Source organism: Hyposmocoma kahamanoa, unplaced genomic scaffold, assembly GCF_003589595.1.
Source record: "Hyposmocoma kahamanoa isolate Upper Pololo Valley unplaced genomic scaffold, ASM358959v1 87, whole genome shotgun sequence".
Taxonomy (NCBI): Eukaryota; Metazoa; Arthropoda; class Insecta; order Lepidoptera; family Cosmopterigidae; genus Hyposmocoma; species Hyposmocoma kahamanoa.
The window spans coordinates 16,086,368-16,106,825 of NW_020654422.1; the positions used below are offsets into that span (position 1 = coordinate 16,086,368).

A 20,458-nucleotide genomic window follows, 5' to 3' on the forward strand; every position below is an offset into this window, starting at 1 on the left:
TCTCTATGGAAAGTTAATGTTTTCGATTTAAATACATTATCAAATTCATTTTTAATTAAACCAAATATCGTGCTATATAAAGTATTTGGAATATTATTATATTATAAGTTAATAGTATTTGGAACCTCCTGTATATGGGGAGGTAGGGAATTTAAACTATTGCCGATATTAATTTGAAATCTAATGATTCGTTCTGTGGTAATCGGTCTGCAGAGAAATTGGTCTACCTTCTTGCTCATCTTACAATTAAAAGAAGCCAATTGGCCATTATGGTCTGATCTTAAGCAATTTATTATTGATTTAGACACTGCGTCTGTGTTACAAAAGATTTTATCAATACAAGCAGAAGAGGAGGCAGTGATGCGAGTTGGTTCTAAAAAAAGATTAATCAAGTTAAAACTTTTAAATAAATTAATGAGTCTTACAGAAGTAGAACAGTTTTCCAACGGGTTTACATTGAAATCCCCACATATTACTAAGTTTTTTTTGGTTGGAAAAATCCTCTTTAAAGTGTCTCCCATAATTAATTCAAACACGTAAAAATTAGCAGACGTGGGCCTGTATACACTTAAGACTCTGTGATATCCTTACGCTCTTTAAATTTTAAGTTACGTTTAATAATAATCATAGATCCGCCTCTACTTAAGCTCTTTCTTATGAACGAACTGACTATTACATAATTTTCTATGTTGTTAATTGCTTCATAGTCTTTCAGCCAGTGTTCTGTAACACAAAACACGTCAACGGAAATATCGTGCAAAAAAAAAATCTTTCTAATGTTTTGTCAGAAAAGCCTTGAATATTTTGATGTACTACATGGAAACGATTAGACTTTTCTGTTGTCGTGTTTTTCAGTTTAAATTATGGTTAGTAATAAGTATATTGTTGCTACTATGTGAACCGATTTTCATGATTCTTTTTTTGTTGGAAAGAGAGTACCTCCATAGTGCTCCCATTTCATTTTGAAAAAAATCATCCACCTCTAAAGGTGGCTCATCACGCTTGAACATTATTCTTTATAAATAGCGCCTAAATTTTACTAAAGGAGCAATTATTTTAATGGTTGGTTTTACTATTCTCCAATTCAAGGCGTTTTTCTCTCTATATACTTTGAGTAGTGAGAACCGATTTTTATTATCTCTTGTGTCAAGTCCTGTATAGTGGCAAACTAAAGGATATTTCAATAAAACTTGTCAAATAGATGTAATTCCACGTACTTTTGAGGTCGGTTTTTTAGTACTCTGTACTGAGATTATAAAGTTCAAACTCCATTTATCTAAATAACTGTTACAATGCTTCCGCAGTTCAGTTTTATAATATCTTAAAGTCAAGAGGAGTTATTTGATTGTTACGGTAGTTCACGATTGCATTGTTTACCGATTTCATTCTTATCTTCGATTTGAAGTTATGATTCTCTCACTTATCAGTTTGCTACTGCAATTACAAGTTTATTATTTTTCATATAAGGTAAATAAAAACTTTATCAATAGTATTATATCCGTCTGTACAACTTGAATAACTCCCGAGCTACGCCTTTACATAATGGTACAGTATATTATTATAGAATATTTTTGAGTCTCACCATAAATATCGCAACGAGGACAGCTATGACGCCTATATAAACTGCGTCTTCGCGTAGGAAATTCGTAGTCTTCTCGAGACAACCCTCCATATATAAAGTGCTTGGGTTTGGGTTCGTTCTGCAGTCCAGCCGCTGGAAAATCATAGATACAGGGGTAAGTATAGTAAGTAACTCGTTCCTAGAAGATACACTGGGGTAAGAGCTCATTCAGAGTGCAGGCGCGGGCGCGGCGGCGGGTGCGGGCGAGCGGGTCTTGGCGCCTTCCCATCCACAGTACCGAAGCGCCTAAAACCGTTAGATCTACACGTCGAAAGTAAAGACAGTCATATGGACTCTTGCGTCACTGAATTATTCAATTGTAATTTTACGCCAACACAGCGGTTAGATAAATTCGTAACCTATTCGTAAAAAGTATCAGCATATAAGAGACACGTAGCAACTCCATGCAAACATAGCAACGAGACTTGTATGTGTGCACGACCCCGCCGCCACCGCAGACGTATTTTAGGTTGTATTCGGACGCACACATTAATGCAACATTCATAAAATCTCGCGATGCATTCGAGTTGCACACCGCAGGTTGCATGCACCGTTAATTATTATTATTAGATTCAATTATTAGAACTGAAGCGTTTTCGCTCGCAGTTTAAAATATTTTTCTGATATAAATTTATTGATATATATAAATTTATAGATTTTTTATTTATATTTTTTTATACTACCAAGCGCCGAGACGAACCAGTAGTGCGCCTAGTGATAAGCGACACGCTATAAGCGACACGCTTATACCACAATAGTTGCCATGCCACTCAGAGCTTTCAATCGCAAAGATCTTAGGGCCATTGCCGCTGCGCCTGTCATCCTGAGACATAAGTTGACAAGTCTCATGTGACTGTAATTTCACCAGCACCCTTACCCTTCGGAACCAGAATGCTCACATTACTGCTTAACGGCTACAATAGGTAAGGTAGCAGTACTTTCCTGGACAAACTCTTTCAGAAGGAGATCTACTGCTAATAAATGTATCGTGTAAAATCAAACTCGCATTTAATTTCCATTTCACGAACATACTCTCATAATGGAAATATAATCCGCGTTGCGGTATAAAAATATCAGTATGTATAAAAAAAACAAAAAATAAAACCTTTATTTTTTATTTTTTTTATTTCAATGTAGCACAAAAATACTGCGGTGAATACTTAATTTTTTTTGTTATATAGGGTTGTTGAGAATATCAGCATATGCATCCGCTGATAATCAGCACAAATTATAATATCTTCATCGATGCTGATATTCATTGCAGATGTTTGAGCCGTGACATGACCCAAAACCCACACTGGAATAACTTACAAACCTTCCAGAAACAGACTGTAAGCCGAAAAAACAGCTCAGCTATTTTTTTACAATGTAACTTTGATAAAATTCCAGAAGAATTAAGCTAAGCAGAGTGCTTGTTTTCATGCATATTGATTCTTTTGTTAAGAAATGTCACAACATTATTTAATTATTATTTTATTATAATACCAAAGAAAGTAGAAAGCTTTTTCATATTGATAGATTCAGGAAGCATGTACACACGCCAGTACATCAAGCTACATTGACGTATCTTGTTCCGTTGCACTGGAGGCGATTTTCGAACAAAAATGTGTGGTCTGGTGTGCCGTTGTCCGTATATTTTTAGCGTTTTCTTAATATATATTATCAGCGTCCGCATCAGCATCCACTAATGTGTAAAAACCCTGAATACAACTAAAATAATAATAATGTGACAAGCCTCCGCTTTGAGAGACGTATCGACTCATCCAAAGAACAGAGTCCGATGTGATTACACAACGAAAAGAGGATAAATACATAATCTCGTTATTCAAAATAAGGCCTAGCTACATATAGGTGTATTCAGAATTTTATGTATTATTTCTTTTGGGAAATATAAAATCGATTAACGGTCGATCTAATATCCACAGCTCAGAACAGCGAACGAAATGTACAATGTCCTGAGAATAACAGTCTTGCACATAGGTCTTTGTTCTACGGATGAGTTGGTATAGTCATTGATTCGGCGCTACTTGTCTTATTATAATACTATGGTATAAATTACGATGGTTAATAATAACTAGTTAACAAAAGTATAACTTAAAGCACATTATAAATATTGCACACATAAAGCGTTAAATATTTTGTTTTAATTCTTGGTTCAAGACGTAATTAGCACAGGGTTATTTTTTTAGTTAGCACATCACAACAACATGTATCTAACAGCGGAGGTTAGAGTCTTTAACTTACCGACACCTCATGAAAGCCCTTAAAAAAAAGATTTTAAGTTAGTTTTTCATATTCTCATCGTTTTTAACCATCGACTATATAACCAAATATAGAGACGAAATGTCTTTACTTTATTTGAAAACTATTCTGCCAAATCATTACTGTGACAACTGCGCTTCGATTGGCCAGCCCGAATTCGAAACAATTGACGGGTGTCGTCAATTGCTTCACTTCTAATCGACCAGTTTAACTTGAGCTTTGCTATAATGGACGAAAATCGCAAAATTAAATATTCACGGTTGACTGACCATGGGACCTATAAAGGGCCCGAAACATTGGTTTGTTTGAAAAAACAAGTATACGCAATTTAAATACGGAAAAATAGTTTCATTTTCTATGTGTAATCGCGTAAACCTTAGAATTCGATATATTTATTTAATGTTTAATTACCGATGAAATGATTGCGTTTGTTTTTTAATTAGATGTTTTGCTGTTTTTCCTACACCACCGAACGGAACAGCCCCCATTGTTAGAGATATTATCTATAAATACAGAATATTTTTGAAATGCACGGAGACGTAAGCATAGGTCAGTTGTTGGCACTGTATTATTTCAGTTTTGTAATTTGTGGTTTCAGCGCATACGAGAGTTGATATTTAAAAGTGATATGGCCCATTCACCTGATGAGTTGCCATGGATGGATGGGCCTTATTTCGTCTCTACGTAAACATAGGTCAGTTGTTGGCGCTGTATTATTTCAGTTTTCTAATTTGTGGTTTCAGCGCATACGAGAGTTGATATTTAAAAGTGATATGGCCCATTTACCTGATGAGTTGCCAGGGATGGATGGCCCATATTTCGTCTCTATTTCTGGTTATATACTGGATGTTTTTAACTAACAAAACATGTTTGTGCCTTACAAATACGTCGCAATCTGTAACACTACACAGGGTTATTTGTACAATACTAACAACGTCTCCGGACTAAAGGTGGGCGTTTAAACGAAAAGCACTTAAAAATGTCTGCTTTTTAAAATAAGCGCATAAGCACGCTTTTCATTTTGAGCGTAAACGTTGGTCACTGGTCAGTTCTATAGATACTCAATAATTTCATGTTTTATAACAAAGTTTCAAGTAGCGCTATTTATGTTTCCTAAACAAATTAATTCAGCATAACGTTGCAAGCTTTTTTAAACATTAAGTCTATGCGCTAAAACGTTTTTGTAACGACTTTTTAAGCGTCAAACTAAAAAGCGTTTAAGTGAAAAGCGCTTTTACAAGCATGATTTTTAAACATATGTTATAACGATAATAAAATAAGCAGTTTTTTCCGTTTCAACGGTTAACAACTACAAAAGTTAAACAACCTATGTTTTTAAACGCCAATGAACAAAATGTTAATATAATAATGTTATGTCATAAATAAAAATATAACTCGTTTTTTACGAAAAAACTTATCTTAAAACCTTTAGTGGTCTACTCTTGCGTTTCGCTGTCAACACAACAATGTTGCAAGCTTGTTTTAACATAAAAGTCTATGCGCTTAAACGTTTTCTAAACGGTTTTGTAAGCTTCACACTAAAAAGCGTTTAAAAAGCACGCTTTTTTAAAAAACATAACGTTTAAAAGTTTAAAAAAATATGCAATTTTTCCCATCTCTACCCAGGACTATATTATTAACATCTTAAATAACAACTGTTGTTCCATAACTTTTTACAAAACGTCACAAATATACCATTAATAAACTTTTCAGTTTTTGTTGTAGTATCTGATAAGTACTCATAAAGAAAAGACACAGAACGACAGCGAGATAGATCGGGACGTTAAGAACAGGTTAAGTGCAGGATGGATGAAATAGCCCTTAAGTTAAAGGGGAAAATATACAAGATCGTGATTAGACCTGTTGTACTGTATGGATCAAAATGTTGGGCGATGAAAAGGTAGGTTGAACGAACTGTGCATGCAGCGGAAATGCGACTGTTGAGATGGATGTGTGGAGTGACGAGAAAAGATAAGATAAGGAATGAGTACCGGGGAAGTTTGAAAGTGGCGCCAGTGACGGAAAACATGAGGAGTAATAGGTTAGCGTAGTATGGACACGTTAAGCGGAGGGAAGAATGTCATGTGACGAGAAGAGGTATGAATGTGGAGGGACATAAGGGGAAAGGAAGGCCAAAGAAAAGATGGATGGATTGCGTGAAAGATGACATGGACAAGAAACGTGTGAGTATAAAAGTGACGGCTGATAGGGGAGAGTTGAAGAAAAATACATGTTGTGCCCACCCCACCTAGCGTGGAATAAGGATAAGAAGATTTTAATTTTTGTATGAAAGTAAAATCTGATGAAATCATGGGACAAAAGTTGTTGTTTATTATGTAAGTAATATAATACTGCGAGGTTGTTAATATTTTAAACATAATCCTGTAACTGTATTAAAGAAGGATGGCGAAAGTTGACCCAAAATCAACGAAGTGTCGTTCATGGACTTTGCTAGTATAATGTTATGTTTTAGTTTATGCTTAGTTATTAATATATTTTTAGAAGTTGGGAATAAAGAAATTGCAAAACAATGTATTTTAGAATAGATGCAAGAACAAAACGCAATTGATTCAGTTCGACCATAGATTAGGTAACGTTCTTCTACGTACGTTTCATTCTAAGCATGATTGAATGTTTACCTACCAGAAGTATTGGTTATTTTATAGTATACACATTCAAGCTATAAAATACCTAATCAAATAATCATTTAAACAATAATGACATAACACAAAAAAATTCAAAACAATGTGACAAAAATGTTTAGATAATATTCAAATGAGAGATACGAAAGTTCTTCTTCTTCTTCTTTTTGCTTAATGGCGCTACCCTTTGATACGAAAGTTAGCAAAAGAACGTTTTGACAAGAGACCTCTTGCCAATGTCAACGTCACTTTGAGATTGAGAACAGTTGTGGTAGACTTGTGCCTGATCGGTCATTAGAGGGAGAGAGCCTAGTTAGTAAAATCGGTCAACTGAACTAGGTCGGCCTTCTAGTTCATTTAGTTCATCTAATTCCTTAGGTAGTTCGTCTTGTTCTTGCTCGGACATTGAACGAACGCTCCAAACTAGTAATTTTATTTGCATAAATTACTACGGACTTCTAGTATTATGAGATCAATAGTACACTATACTAAATATTTAAAAATACGATTTGTATGAAATCGATACCATGATTTTCTTTCATATTTTACAGGTTTAAAGAGTGTCATTCTAACCAAATATCCTTTTTCTAGAAAATAAGAATATTAGTTAGAATGGTGTGTTTAAAAATCAATAGTTAGGTACAACTATTTCATATACTCGTACACGTAGGTTGATATTATACATACAGATACACCATAGATAGACCACACCTACCAAAAAAACATTACTTTTTTGCAAGCTTGTATATATACATAATGTAAATACGTATTAGAGACTTATAACGAGCTGGCAACGTTCGATCGTGCATCCCACTCGAACTTGTACTAAAAGTAGTCAAAGATCGCTATTTGCCCCGCTCGCACTGTTCCTACTGTATAAAAGACAGGTGAACTATCAACGCAGACAGTTCCTAGTTCGTACTGAACTAAAAAGAACCATGAACTATTAAAAGCATGCAAGACGAACTCGTTCATGTTGGTCAGTGTCGGGAATATATTCTTAATTTTTTTTAAATTAGTTCGTAGCTCATGAAGTATACAAGCGTAAGTTGTGGCAGATTTCTGCCTTTTGAGCAGATTTAATTTTTATTAATTTTCATTGCGACAGAACATATTAACGTTGTATTAAATGTGGTAGAGTACGGCAGATTTAGGAATATTCAGCAAGTTCTTTATTATTTTTAGGAACAAACTGAAAATTTGTTGTTATCTGCTACTACGAACAAACATCTGAAGCGAAGCGGACAATGTTATAAACATAACCTATATCAACTTTATAACTCCCAACTTCTACAGACTATACTCTAGCTTTAGCTTTTTTGATGCTTTGATAATGAATCACAAGTATTGATAGGTTTCTTTAATGTACGTCGTCAAAAACACTGGGTCACAAAGTACACGGCATTTTGCCATCCTTCTTTGTTCTTATACTAAGGTATAATGTTTGCTGCATGTGCCTGCCTAAAAATCTAATTACGTTTACTTGATATAAAATGATCATTAATTCATTCATTTGGTTATCGTTAAAGTCGTCACCAAATAAGAGGCCAAATTTGACAGCTAAATAAGTCGATAGTATGTAACTTTGAATGCGATCAACGAAACAATAAACAAACAATTATTAGCATAATTGAGTTTAAAAAAACATAAATTTCATCGAAACGTTATATAATATGACAAAACATACTTGAAGTACTGTTTTCGCATGAATTCAAAAATAAAATGCAGTTTTGAGTTACCCCGAAACGTCCTGAAAACAGTTACGTCCTCAGGCTATTTTTTTGTTAAATATAGTGTTGTGAGTAATTATTCGCCGAATTTCACCGAATCACTTCGATTTCTCGGAAAAAATATGTAACAAAAAGTTGGAAAGTTATGAACATTATTTGAGATTGTTTGTTGTTGACATTGACAACTTCTAACTTATTGTCAGCCGAATAATTGAAAATTTATAAAATCCGTAGTTTCTTGGTAATTTAATCTTTTTATTTAGTTGTTTTATCGATGAACAATACTTATTTACACTAAATTCTCGTAATAAACCATTCATGAATATTATAAAATTAAAAGAATTGGATACAATTCATCGGAATGTAAGACAATTTTACGATTACGATAAGAGGAATTGCTACAGAATTGCAAAGAATTCTGTAAATTAATTGCGACCCTGGACATAATGGAGACCCTGTACAACAATGAAACGAAAAATAATCTAAACAATCACAAACTCTTAAAATATTGAACCGATTTCTCGTGAAAATCGTATAATGTGATTACCGATATGATTAGTCCACATCCATTCGCGTCACGATGACAAGTGTCAGATTTGGCCTCTTATTTAGTGACGAATATAACACGGTATATAACCACTGTTGGGCAACATCAGACTAAAGTATACACCGCCTTATAATTATGGACTTGGAGTCTTTGTCGCTAGAGAACTCATGGTTTGGTTCTAGATTGAGCCAACAGAATGCGTTTACATAAATCTGCTGGATAGATGAATAAGAACTTCAAGTTATGGTTGAATCAGAAACCCACCTGTCCATGGTAAATCTCCTTGCAACAACTGTCAGGCAAATTGTCGTTCCAGTCCTTATAACTTCTCACACCACAACATTGTAAAAAGGACTGCGTATCGTCCCAAGCTCGCGTGTACTCCGGCTTAGTTCCATAGTAGGGGATTGCGGCCATCAATTCTCGATCCAAAGTTGTTACGATTTTTTCTCGAAAAACGAACTGAAGAATGCCTCCAACAAGCATTACTACGAATACTATGAACACTAGGATGTAGTACTGAAAAGAAAGTTTTGTTAAGTAAATTAATTTATTTCATTAATCTATGCCTGTTCTTTTCCTTTGTCCACTATCGATTTAAGCTAAATTTATTGTTTAGTTTTAAGTTTTAGCGATTTCAGTAAGCTAGTATAATATATAAGCTAGTGTAGGAATATCGTTGTTTAATGATTTTTCTTTTTTAACCGCCTTCAAAAAGGCGCCCTCTTCCCTTAGATCGTGCATCCTTTTTATAACCTCCTGTACATATATGAAAAGACACCTATATCAAAGAATGAAAAATAAAAATGGTAGGATAATCCTTCAAAGTATCGAATGCTATAAATGAAGATGACACTAACCGTGAGGAGCATGCACTTGACCTCCTTAGCGGCGCCACAGCAGCCGAGCAACGATAGCAGCATCATCGCGGCCCCCATCGAGACTACCACGGCCATGGACGCCACGAACATGTTGTTGCTGAGCAGGGTGCTCGAGAAAGACCGGGAGCTCCATACCCACACGCCTATGCCCAGCACTAGGGCACCTCCTAGCTGCGAACACAAAAAATGAAAATTCCATAAGTTTCTCAGGTAAGTCACATGGTTAGCAGGGTTGTGAATACCTATTATCCCTGAGTTAGCAGTACAACAGAATCCCAAAATATCGGGTAACTAATTCAGTAGATACCTACAATACAAGAATTTTGACAGTTTTTAAGTAATTAATTACTGACGTACTTTTCTACGTTGGTTCTGGTCCGGAGGGTGGGACATGAAGGTTCTAGTATTCCTTCAGACCTTTTATTAATCTGGTAGTAGAAAGATAAATATTTTCGTTTTCCCCGAATTTCCATTTTTTTCAAGCTTAAAGTAAAACTTCGCATGTGAAGTTAAGGTTAAGGGTATGTTTGAGTTAAAATTATACAAAGATCGAACACTTAGAAAAACTCTTTCGATTCGGTCGGATTCGAACCGACGTCTTCTAGCTAAGTCATGGAACGAACCAGCGAACCTCACAAATTTTTCCATATGTGCTTGTTTTGTCGGATCTTTGTGGTTTTCAACGACTGTTTAGCCGTAGCGCCATCTTCCAGAAATCTATGAAAGTATTTACGACATTTTCACATGGTCGTACAAAGTGCTCCAATTTTTGAACGAGCTATTCACCTCAATCCAGGGCATGTTTACTGCTCATTTGCCTCCTACTTAAAAAATGTTACTTATTTTATTACTGAATGGTAGGGATCGCAAACACAACTTTTTTTATATTGTTTTCCAGCACTTTTGATTACACATTTGTGGATTATAGTTTGTAGAGCTCCTTGTGAAAGAGCACCTTTTTTTTCATAATATGAAGTGACGGGACGAACAAGTCGTACACCTAATGGTACACGCCTGTCCATAACCTTACCTATTTCTGCCGCCAAACAGTAATGTGAGCGTTACTGCGTTCCGGTTTAGAAGTGTAAGGATGGTGGTGAAATTACAGGCATATTTAGACGCACGACTTGTTCCTCCCGCTACTTGGTATTATAAAAAAATACATATTATTCTTATGGAAATAATAAAATAATAATGAAGTATTAAATAATATCCTGGAACATCCGCAGTTGATTTCTCTTGCAGGCATAATCTAGCGAGGTTATTTATTTAGTTTTTTCATAAATATATTATTTTATTACTTAGTAACGCAGACATAATAAGAATATAAGAATAATCGCTTGGAACAAAAAAAAAAGAAAATCTTGAAGCAGGGTAAAAGAACTCTTCACACTCCCCGCAACGCCATCAAACTAGACCATACGATCTAAATGAGTCAACCTCGTAAAAATTATTATGATGAATTTGGCCGGACTTTGATGGTAGTTTTGTTCGGCAAACGCCGATGATGACGTCATTGCCCATTGTACCGCTGTTGTATATTCATTTACTTCTGTGTTTTCGGGAAATGAAAACTCTTGCGATCATATCTCGACCGTCATTTGTAATGACCTTAGTAGGTACCTTTTTAGAGCAACAACGAGCACAATATTATATGCGTATGTGGATAAAAACGGGGAAAATGGTTGACTTCTGCCCATCGAGTATATCTCTGCCTTAATTATTACCTACTCTTAAAAAGTTTAGATTAAAAATACCAACAATTAAGGAGAGTGGTGCGACGGAGTAAGCAAAAAAGACTTGGGAGGAAGGTATAGGTACTTGTTTCTGCTTACTCCAAGATATGATGTTCAAGATAACGGTACGTCTTTATATTCATAAATCCATTCGGTCATAAGTAACCCTAATTGTAGTCAGTTATTTCTTTCTGCACTGTTGTACTTTTCTGTAAATATGTATTAAGATACGAAATACTCTGGCCGTTCAGCGCCTTGAATGTTGACAGAACATTGCTTGTGTTTGTGTTATTTTATTATGTTACCCGCACTTAAAATAAATCATTAAGTCCCAATTAGTTTTTTGTAATAAAGCCTCTAACGGTATTTCATTCTGTGATATGTTACTCGTTAATTTTCACACTTATGTCTCGTGTAATATAAATTAACCTTATATATTAACATAATACTTACAAAAGTGACAATATTGATACAAATGAGGGAGAACTTCATGCAACGACCGCAACTGTCCATCGCACCTCCATAGCCCATACTGGCTCTGAAACAAATTCAAACAACACTCGGGTCAAGATCACGTCAGGTTTGGCACTTACACTCAAAGGTACGGCGGTGGGATATCACCCTTGTCTTGTCGATATTCCCTTTAAGCGTACTAAGCGCTTTTATTAAGCGCACAGCCCTGGAATGAAATTTTTCCGAGCACATACAACACAAAATGTCTAAGGTGCGACGGAATAGGTTTTTCTCGGCGAACTCGTTCAATCGTAGATCGCATCATTGCCTCTGGACTACGTAGTGTTCAACAGCAACACCATTTACTTTAATAAAAAAGAACTTGAAATTAAGTTTATGCCACTCGCAAAAGTGTCCGACCGTACAAAACAGGTTTAGGCTCTATGCCGCTGGTATCGTCTTTCCGAATAATTTTTCGTTTTATGTGGTAGAAAATACCAAATGAAATAAAATAATGCCATTTCTAATTTACAGTTTCAATATTGCATTAATTACGTGCCTACTTATTTCATAGAACCAAAATCTATATTTCACAGTTAAGCAAACAACACTTGAAATCGCGGATCTCACATAACTTATTTATATTGTAATCGGTTTTTGAAACGAATGGAAAGTACAGAGCGCTAACACTACGTATAACCTAAAGCTAGACAGTTCTTATATATATTTAGGAAAATAGAGAAATATAGGGGAAATAAAATGTTTATTTCCATATCTACGGATGAACTACTAGCTTCGTTAGTTTCCAATATAACAAGTAAATACTTGTTACACAATCTTCTCCTGGGCATTATGTGTAGATGCACATAATGTTGTATCGCAGATGCCATGGACGATATACATTTCTCCCGGACCGGGAATCGAACCCGGGACTTCTGCGTGGCAGACCAGCACGGCAACTATTCAGCCACGGAGTTAAATAGCTAAACAATCTCGCTTTCCTTTCTACGAGAACTTACAACTATATATTAAGAATCTCAACAGAAACTAAAAGGCTGGAAAGGCCAATTAATTACGCCTCTAAGTAGGGCCAAATCAATTAGGCCTTTAATTAATGGCTGTGTAAACGTAGGTTGTAGCTTGTAGTTGGAGAGGTCCAGCCATTATTTTGTATTACTTGACCCACTCTTATTTAATCTAAGTGTTTATTATTGTTTTCGTTGATAATACTAAAAATGTATAATGGAAACATTACGAGAGGTACCTACGTAATAATTGTGTTCGCGGCAAATTCTAGAACACCCACTTACTCATTAAACAATTCGATCAAAAAGCAGCACATGAATGACCTTTTGATTGTAGCGTAGAAATAACTAATAGAATTAATAGACTAATAGACAAACTTACATAGAAAAGTACGATTAATAAGGTAAATTAAAAATAAAGTAAACCAATAAACTGTTTCATGTATACCATTTATTGAATCGCAGTGACATATGGCACACTCTCGATTGCCATGAATTATCTAAACCATAGGTTCCCAAACTTTTTGGCTCACCGCCCATTTAGGCAAGATAAAAAAATTTCAACACCCACCATCACAAAAAACAATTAACTTAATACAAAAATCACAAGGAAAAAAGTATATAAATATATGTTGTGTAGTTTATACATAGAATATAGATAATATAGGTTTTTTTTAATGCACCTCCTGGACAGCATCGACTTGTTTCCGAGACCCCTAACCTAAGATTCTTCAGCACCCATTGGGGTGCGATAGGGACCACTTTGGGAAACTATGATCTAAACAATTACATAATAATCAAAGTTGTTTGGCATTGTCCTTTCCTTAAAGAGGTTTTATCGAAACTTGTGAATGGGGACACGAGTTCAAAAATTACTTGTTAAAACTAAGATCGTTGCTTCCACCATCTAAGTGAGAACATCTTGTACTTGAAAATCCTTCCTAATGGTTCCAACTAGTGGAACGAACAGTCCGAATGGAATTATTAAAATCATTTATATAAAAATGTCTCACCTCCAATAAGTAGGTTTCTTTTTTTCAGTCGGTTCTTTTGTATTTGATGTTTTATTCAGAATTTTCAAAGTTTTCTTCATTTTAACACTCGTATTTTAAAATAATTGTAATTAATTAAATTCATAAAAAATTCTATTTGTTTAATTATCGTCAATGCTTAAACAATTATCGTCAACTTTTTGATGGCACTTGTGGTGTCTTTCTTTTATTATAAACTACCCACAAAGATGATATTGAAATTTCAAAACTAAGTATACCTACTTTGGTATAGAAAAAAAAACGCCGTCTACCTCCAATAAATTAAACTGGATGATCTTTATAGTAATTAGACAAAGTACAAAACTCAGCTGTAAGTTTTTTTTGTTACATGCAATATAACAGACAGCGCAAACTCAATTACTGTAGAAGAACGATTTCGTTACCACGAGTATACACTTATGAACAATAAAGGTAAATACATTAAAATATTTCCGTTCATCCGATCTTCTACCGCTTACGCTGTATAATGTGATTAAACTGTATTTCTTGCTTTTCTTAATAACTTCGAGTTTCAATAAGTCAAGGAACATTCCAATTTACATATATGTTGTGATAAATTTTTGGTGTTGTGGTCACCCAAAAAGGACAAAGAATTGGTATCATCATTTGATCAAAGGCAAAGAATTGGTACCATAGGAATAAAATTATATTATATTAAAACCGACCTCAAAAGTTCGTTAATTTTTTTAAACCGGATTCATCCCCTAGTTTGCCACCCTAAGATGTGGAATATTTTCTTCAAATTTAAATGTGACAAATACCATCACCACTATGCGGAACTTGACATAGGAGATAACCTATCACCTTTAAGACGCTGATTCTTTTTTTGGGTTTAACAATAATTTGATGTCAATCACTCTTTTATATAAAAAACAATTTATTTCTTTTTTGTTTTTTAACAGACTTCAAAAAAGGAGGAGGTTCTCAATTCAGCTGTACTTTTGAGTGTATGTTACGGGATTTGTGAACCGATTGTATTGATTCTTTTTTTGTTGGAAAGAGGTATTGGTCCCATTCAAATTTGAAAAAAACATTCCACCTCTAAGGGTGCCAAACTAGCGAATGAATCCGGTTTCGCGCAATATCCGGTAACTGATTGTTAACTTTTTTAACTTTTAGTTTCAGTTTGTATGTACCTACATATAAGCAAAGTTTGAAGTTGGTTCTTTTTATAACAATTATTAGTAATTATTATCGAGTTCTTACATTCCCCAATTGCTACACGTGGAAAATGAAACTATTTTTTCGGATCTAAATCTCGTAGTTTATATTTCTTTATGTGTAGGTACCTTAAAAAAATAAATGAATTACTAATTTGTACAATGAATACTCTGCATAGAAACAAAAAAACTAAAGTTTTTTTGCCAAATAAACAACCAAAACATGTGAAAGCGAACATGAACAATTTTTATGTTCGAGTCCAAAATGTGCAATGTTTAAATTTCTTGGAAGTGGGCATTTCTATGTCACACTGGTATTGATTCGCTACACAAAGGCATGTATTGGAATGTCCACCATACTCCGAAGTTGACAAACGAAGTACAGTCAGTATCAAAATGAAACGTTCAAACTTACCAAAAATATAATACCTTCCCATCCCAAGTGGTTAATTACACCTACGTTTCAATGTGTTCAAAATATCTGTAATTCCACAAAAATCCACCGTACTCCAATAACTTCAAGATGCACTTAAAAATATAGAATGAAGAATCAACAGTTGTGAGCAACCGGCATACAGTTTGGTCGTGCTGTTGTTTTCGATGTTCTGCAGTTTCACCTGCTATTTTACAGTTGCACTAAGGATAAAAATATATATAATACAATTTTTTTTATACTTTCCTACCGTTCAATACCGCTACCATGAGTTTATCATGTTAAAATGGGGCACACTATGAGTTTCCGGAATGAATAAGAAAAAAATACTATAAATAATCAGAAATTAATTTATTGTTTCTCAAAATATTCTCCGTTGGCGTTAATGCGCTTTTTCATATGAATGAACTAATTTTGAAAACATTTACGCCACTCCTCCGTGACAATCTCTGAAACATATTTTCCATACTCTTCGACAGCCTCTTCAGGTGATGAAAATCGTTGACTGCGTAACTAGTTCTTAATTTTGGAAATAAATAAAAGTCACTAGGTGCCAGGTCGGGACTGTACGCGGGATGGCTCATAAGGTCAACGTTTGTCACCTTCATAAATTCATTTGTCTGTCTGGCCGTGTGAGAACTGGCATTATCGCGGTGCAAGATGATACGACGTTTACGGTTATTTTTACGGCGTTTTTCAATAACTTCCGGCAAACAAATGGTCGTGTACCACTCACTGTTCACGGTACAACGATTCTCCAAAGCAACAGTAGCCACGTGTCCAGTTTTATTAAAAAAAGAAGCAATCATCCGCTTAGAGGCACTTTGCACGCGCGCCACTTTGGTTGGTTTCGATTCATCTCGAAAGACCCATACGCTCGATTGCTGCTTTGTTTTGCGATCGTAACTATAAATCCATGTTTTGTCACTTGTTACGATGTCCCACACCAAATTTGACGCCCCTTCATAGAATCTGGTAAGCATGGCATTGCACCAAGTGACGCGATCCGTTTTTGAGCCTCAGTCAAACCTTGTGGGATCCACCGCACAGCTTCCTCATACCCAAATGTTTGTGTAGTAATGATTGTATTTAACTCATGCCTATGCCTAAAGATGCCTGAATCTCAAGGTATGTGACATACCTGTCTATTTTGATGACACAGCGCACAGCATCGATGTTTTTGTTGTTCACAGCAGTGGACGGGCGACCATCACGTAATTCGTCACTGAGATTAACACGACCGCGTTTGAATTCTGCAAACCAGCTATAAATAGTCGTCTTGCATTGTGCTTCATCGCCAAAAGCAGTTTGAAGCCGAGGGAAGCTCCGCTGAGCTGTTAAATTACCCTTAAAGTCGTAGAAAATCATACTAAGAAAATTTTCACTAGTTAAATCCATGGTGATGTAGACAACCAATTTCTAAAATGACGCCACAATGTAAAAATAAGTGACAGTCAGATGAAACAAACTGTATTCTACAGCCAAAGGGTTCCATTTTCAAATGTTGTAATTACTTTTTAAATATTGTTTATGTAAATGGCCAGTTCCGGAAACTTATAGTGCGCCCTATATACTACCGCATATGGCTTTGGTTGATTCCGCATAACAGTGAAAGTGTTGAATCAATAACTTTGTAAAAAAATATGTATTAAAATTGAGGATGGAATGGAGGATGATTACTATACGGTGTAAAAACACGATTCCTAAAACTTTTCACGATATAAAAAAAAACTCAAACTCACCTCAAAATTCAACAAGAAAACCGCTGTATACAATAGGTACTTTACATGTACTAATGATTTTATTTATATCAACTGAACGAAATAAAACACGTATACTATACGAGATTCAGATGGCCTTGAATTTCGTTTGTAAAAAATGAATTCTGAAATAAAGCCACTGTGCCAGCCGCTCCACCCAAGCAAAATGAATCGTATTAGTACGGGAAAAATGTGAATTAGAGCTGAGGTAGTATAGACTCCTGGAGGCCGCGTAAGTTATTTGACAATTTTTGTATGGTAAATTGTACAGTCTTCCGACTACTACTAAAACTATAATTTTCAATACAGACTATTGACACTGTAAACTTATTGCAATGTAAAATATTTGATAACTTTGTATAGCAAATTGCGCTCTAGCTCTGAACTAGCGCTCACAAGAAGAACGAACATTTTGCACACAATTTCACGCGGTCGCTAGCTGCAACCATCATCGTCAGTGTAAATTCATGAGAAGTACTGATCAGTTAACAATAACGTTACCTACTTACTATGTTATATGACTATTCGATTTCGTACATTGTGTAAATAGCTTACTACATTTAATGGCACGTTTTCCAATGTGAAATGATGATGATGAATGATGAAATTTCTACAATATTATGTCATTGTTGTAGAATAGAGAAAGTTGTATTTGTTTGTTGTATTTGCGAAAAATTGTTTATCACTTTCGTAATGATAGCGTCAAGAGTAGGTACCCCGTGCGTGCAGCTATAGCCACAGAGTACGCGCTTCCATGACATCATTAAATCATTGAGTACAATACTTGCTGTAAGTACACCTACCAATAGCAAATAACGATCCAAAAATGTAGATGTAAAATAATACTGAACACCCATTAGAGAAACAGTCGAAGTGTGGCCCTCTGTATGTGTGTCATCGACATCGTGCATGTAACAAGAACGTAAGCGTGCCCGTGCGAGGCTAGTATTACGAGACCTGTGCGGACGCTGCTCAAGGTGACGCAGATAAGCAAGGTCCATCTGATCCCTTCTCTTCTAATTGATCACAGATAGTAAGTGAAAGCTATAATAATAATAAGCTTGGTTTACATTGATCGACATTCTTCTAATCTTATATGTACATATAGTAATCAACCAGGCAGACAAACGCACTTACGGTTGTTTATATTTTAAGTGATGTGTCGAATAAGAACTAATCCAAATGTTTTATTTATATTTCGTGACCAAGTTCATAAATAAATGATCTCCTTGAATTCTTTGATTTACAGTACTATTATCTAAAGGTCTATTTGAAATCATAAGGCCTCTTTGTTGTAGGTGGACTTGAGGTTGATGAATGAAATCTTACACCAAACATTTTGGCAATACACTCAAACGAGGCTTTACGCGTGATACATTTATAACTAATAAAAACTTTTCTCAAAGTAAAATTAAGAAAATGAATCGCACTTATTCTCGCAGAGCAACAACAAGTTGTCAAGGCGACCTCGAAGAAATACAAGCCATGCCATACCTACCTTTTTGTTTAACGGCGTTTGGCGCGAAATCGGAGTTATTTTACCACGATGAAACGGTTTCACTTTATCATCACTCTTACTTATTACGTCACTAGCAAATTGTAGTACGATTCATTCACAGTTAGTAGCTGTTAGTTGTATTTTTTTCGGCTTCAAAGAAGGCAGGTGCAGCGCGCTCGGTGGGACAGTTCGCACTGGCATGGCAGGCAGGCTACTTTGTGCCACGCAACGCCCCTCCTTGCACCGCAAGGAAGGCTCCGATTCCACGGGCAGGTACTTTTTGTTTATATGCTTACGATCTGGGTCAAAAAGGGCGAGACTCGCCTTTAGGTGTTACAAAAACAGTCCTAAAGTTGCACTACAATCAAATTCTTTAAGATGTCACGACTTACCCATTATGTTTGTGTTTTCCATAACCGGCTTGTTCATATACTACATTTATCAGCACGACGCGCTTCCAAAACTTGTAAGTAAGTTTTGTTTGGTGTAAATAAATTCATAGGTGTCGTTGACTCCCGTTTGCATTACAATCACCACCACCTCTTTTCTTGAAACTGATAGATCTTCTGACTATATATTTCTAGTGGCTTGAAATCTATGATTTACAAATTATTATTTTATTATTCACGTCCTCTGTGGCCCAATGGTTTATATTGTGGGCGCTGGATGAGGAGTTCCCGAGTTAGATTCCCGGTAGGACCAAATAGGAAAATGATCTTTTCTAAATTGTTTCTGGGCTGATTGTTTTGGGAAGTGTCTAGTTTCAGACCAGGCAATTTGTTGTTTGGCACACTATTATTACTTTTTGAGTATGTACGCTCTATTTTATGCTATAGCTAGCACCGTGTAGTTGGTCTGGGTAACTCACGGCTAGTTACGGAATCTTATTTTTTCTAGCATCAGGATAATTCCTGAAACACACCCTATACAATACGGACCCTTCACAAACAAATGGACGCACCTTGCATCATAATTAGCTAATTAAATAACAGTCATCACTCATGGCCAACCTTCCTGGTATAAACCAAACGAAAAGAACGCAATGTAGCAGTCGCGTAACACCATTTTCATCCACCCTCACTAATAAACAATCCACGCCCAACTGATGTCATTTTTATAATGAAATTAATTTTCTTGACATGAAAAATTACGTTAACGTAATACACGACACTATCATTTAATTCCACTGTGTCACATGAAGTAATCTCATGACCAGATTTATGTGATTTTCGTCTCCGACTCAAAATATAAATTTTCTCGTCAAATTGCTGTAGCTAGACGGTGCAATGCTGCGATGCATTAAAACAAGCAGTGCAACATAAACCTTATCTTCTACGAGATAAGGTTATGTTTCTGTAAACAAAAAAAGAAAAAACAAAAAGAAGGTGCAGCAAGTAGCGGCGTGCAGCGCCGAGCTGCGTTTACACCCTTTATAAAATACCTAATATCTCTACCATCAAGTATAATAACCAGACATAGACACGTAATAAGGGCCATCCAACCCTGGCAACTCGTCAGACAAATGGGCCTTATATCACTTTTATTTAAATATCAACTCTCGTTTGCACTGAAATCACAAATTAGGAAGCTGAAATAGTACTGCGCCAAAAACTGACCTGCGTGTACGTCTCCGTATATTCCAAAAATATTCTGTCTTT

General features: G+C 35.5%; 1 protein-coding gene across 1 annotated transcript in view; it reads right to left on the minus strand.

The window, feature by feature from the left end:
• The window catches only part of LOC113235098 (tetraspanin-9-like), a 25,045-nt gene extending 6,047 nt beyond the window's left edge, over positions 1-18,998 (minus strand). The window contains exons 1-5 of the mRNA XM_026470669.1: positions 18,801-18,998; positions 11,873-11,957; positions 9,663-9,854; positions 9,067-9,321; positions 1,583-1,714 (exon numbers count right to left, since the gene is read on the minus strand). Coding sequence (XP_026326454.1) covers positions 1,583-1,714; positions 9,067-9,321; positions 9,663-9,854; positions 11,873-11,950 — 657 coding nt within the window. The 5' untranslated portion in view covers positions 11,951-11,957; positions 18,801-18,998. The remainder of the gene's footprint in view (positions 1-1,582; positions 1,715-9,066; positions 9,322-9,662; positions 9,855-11,872; positions 11,958-18,800) is intronic.
• Positions 18,999-20,458: the final 1,460 nt, after the last annotated feature.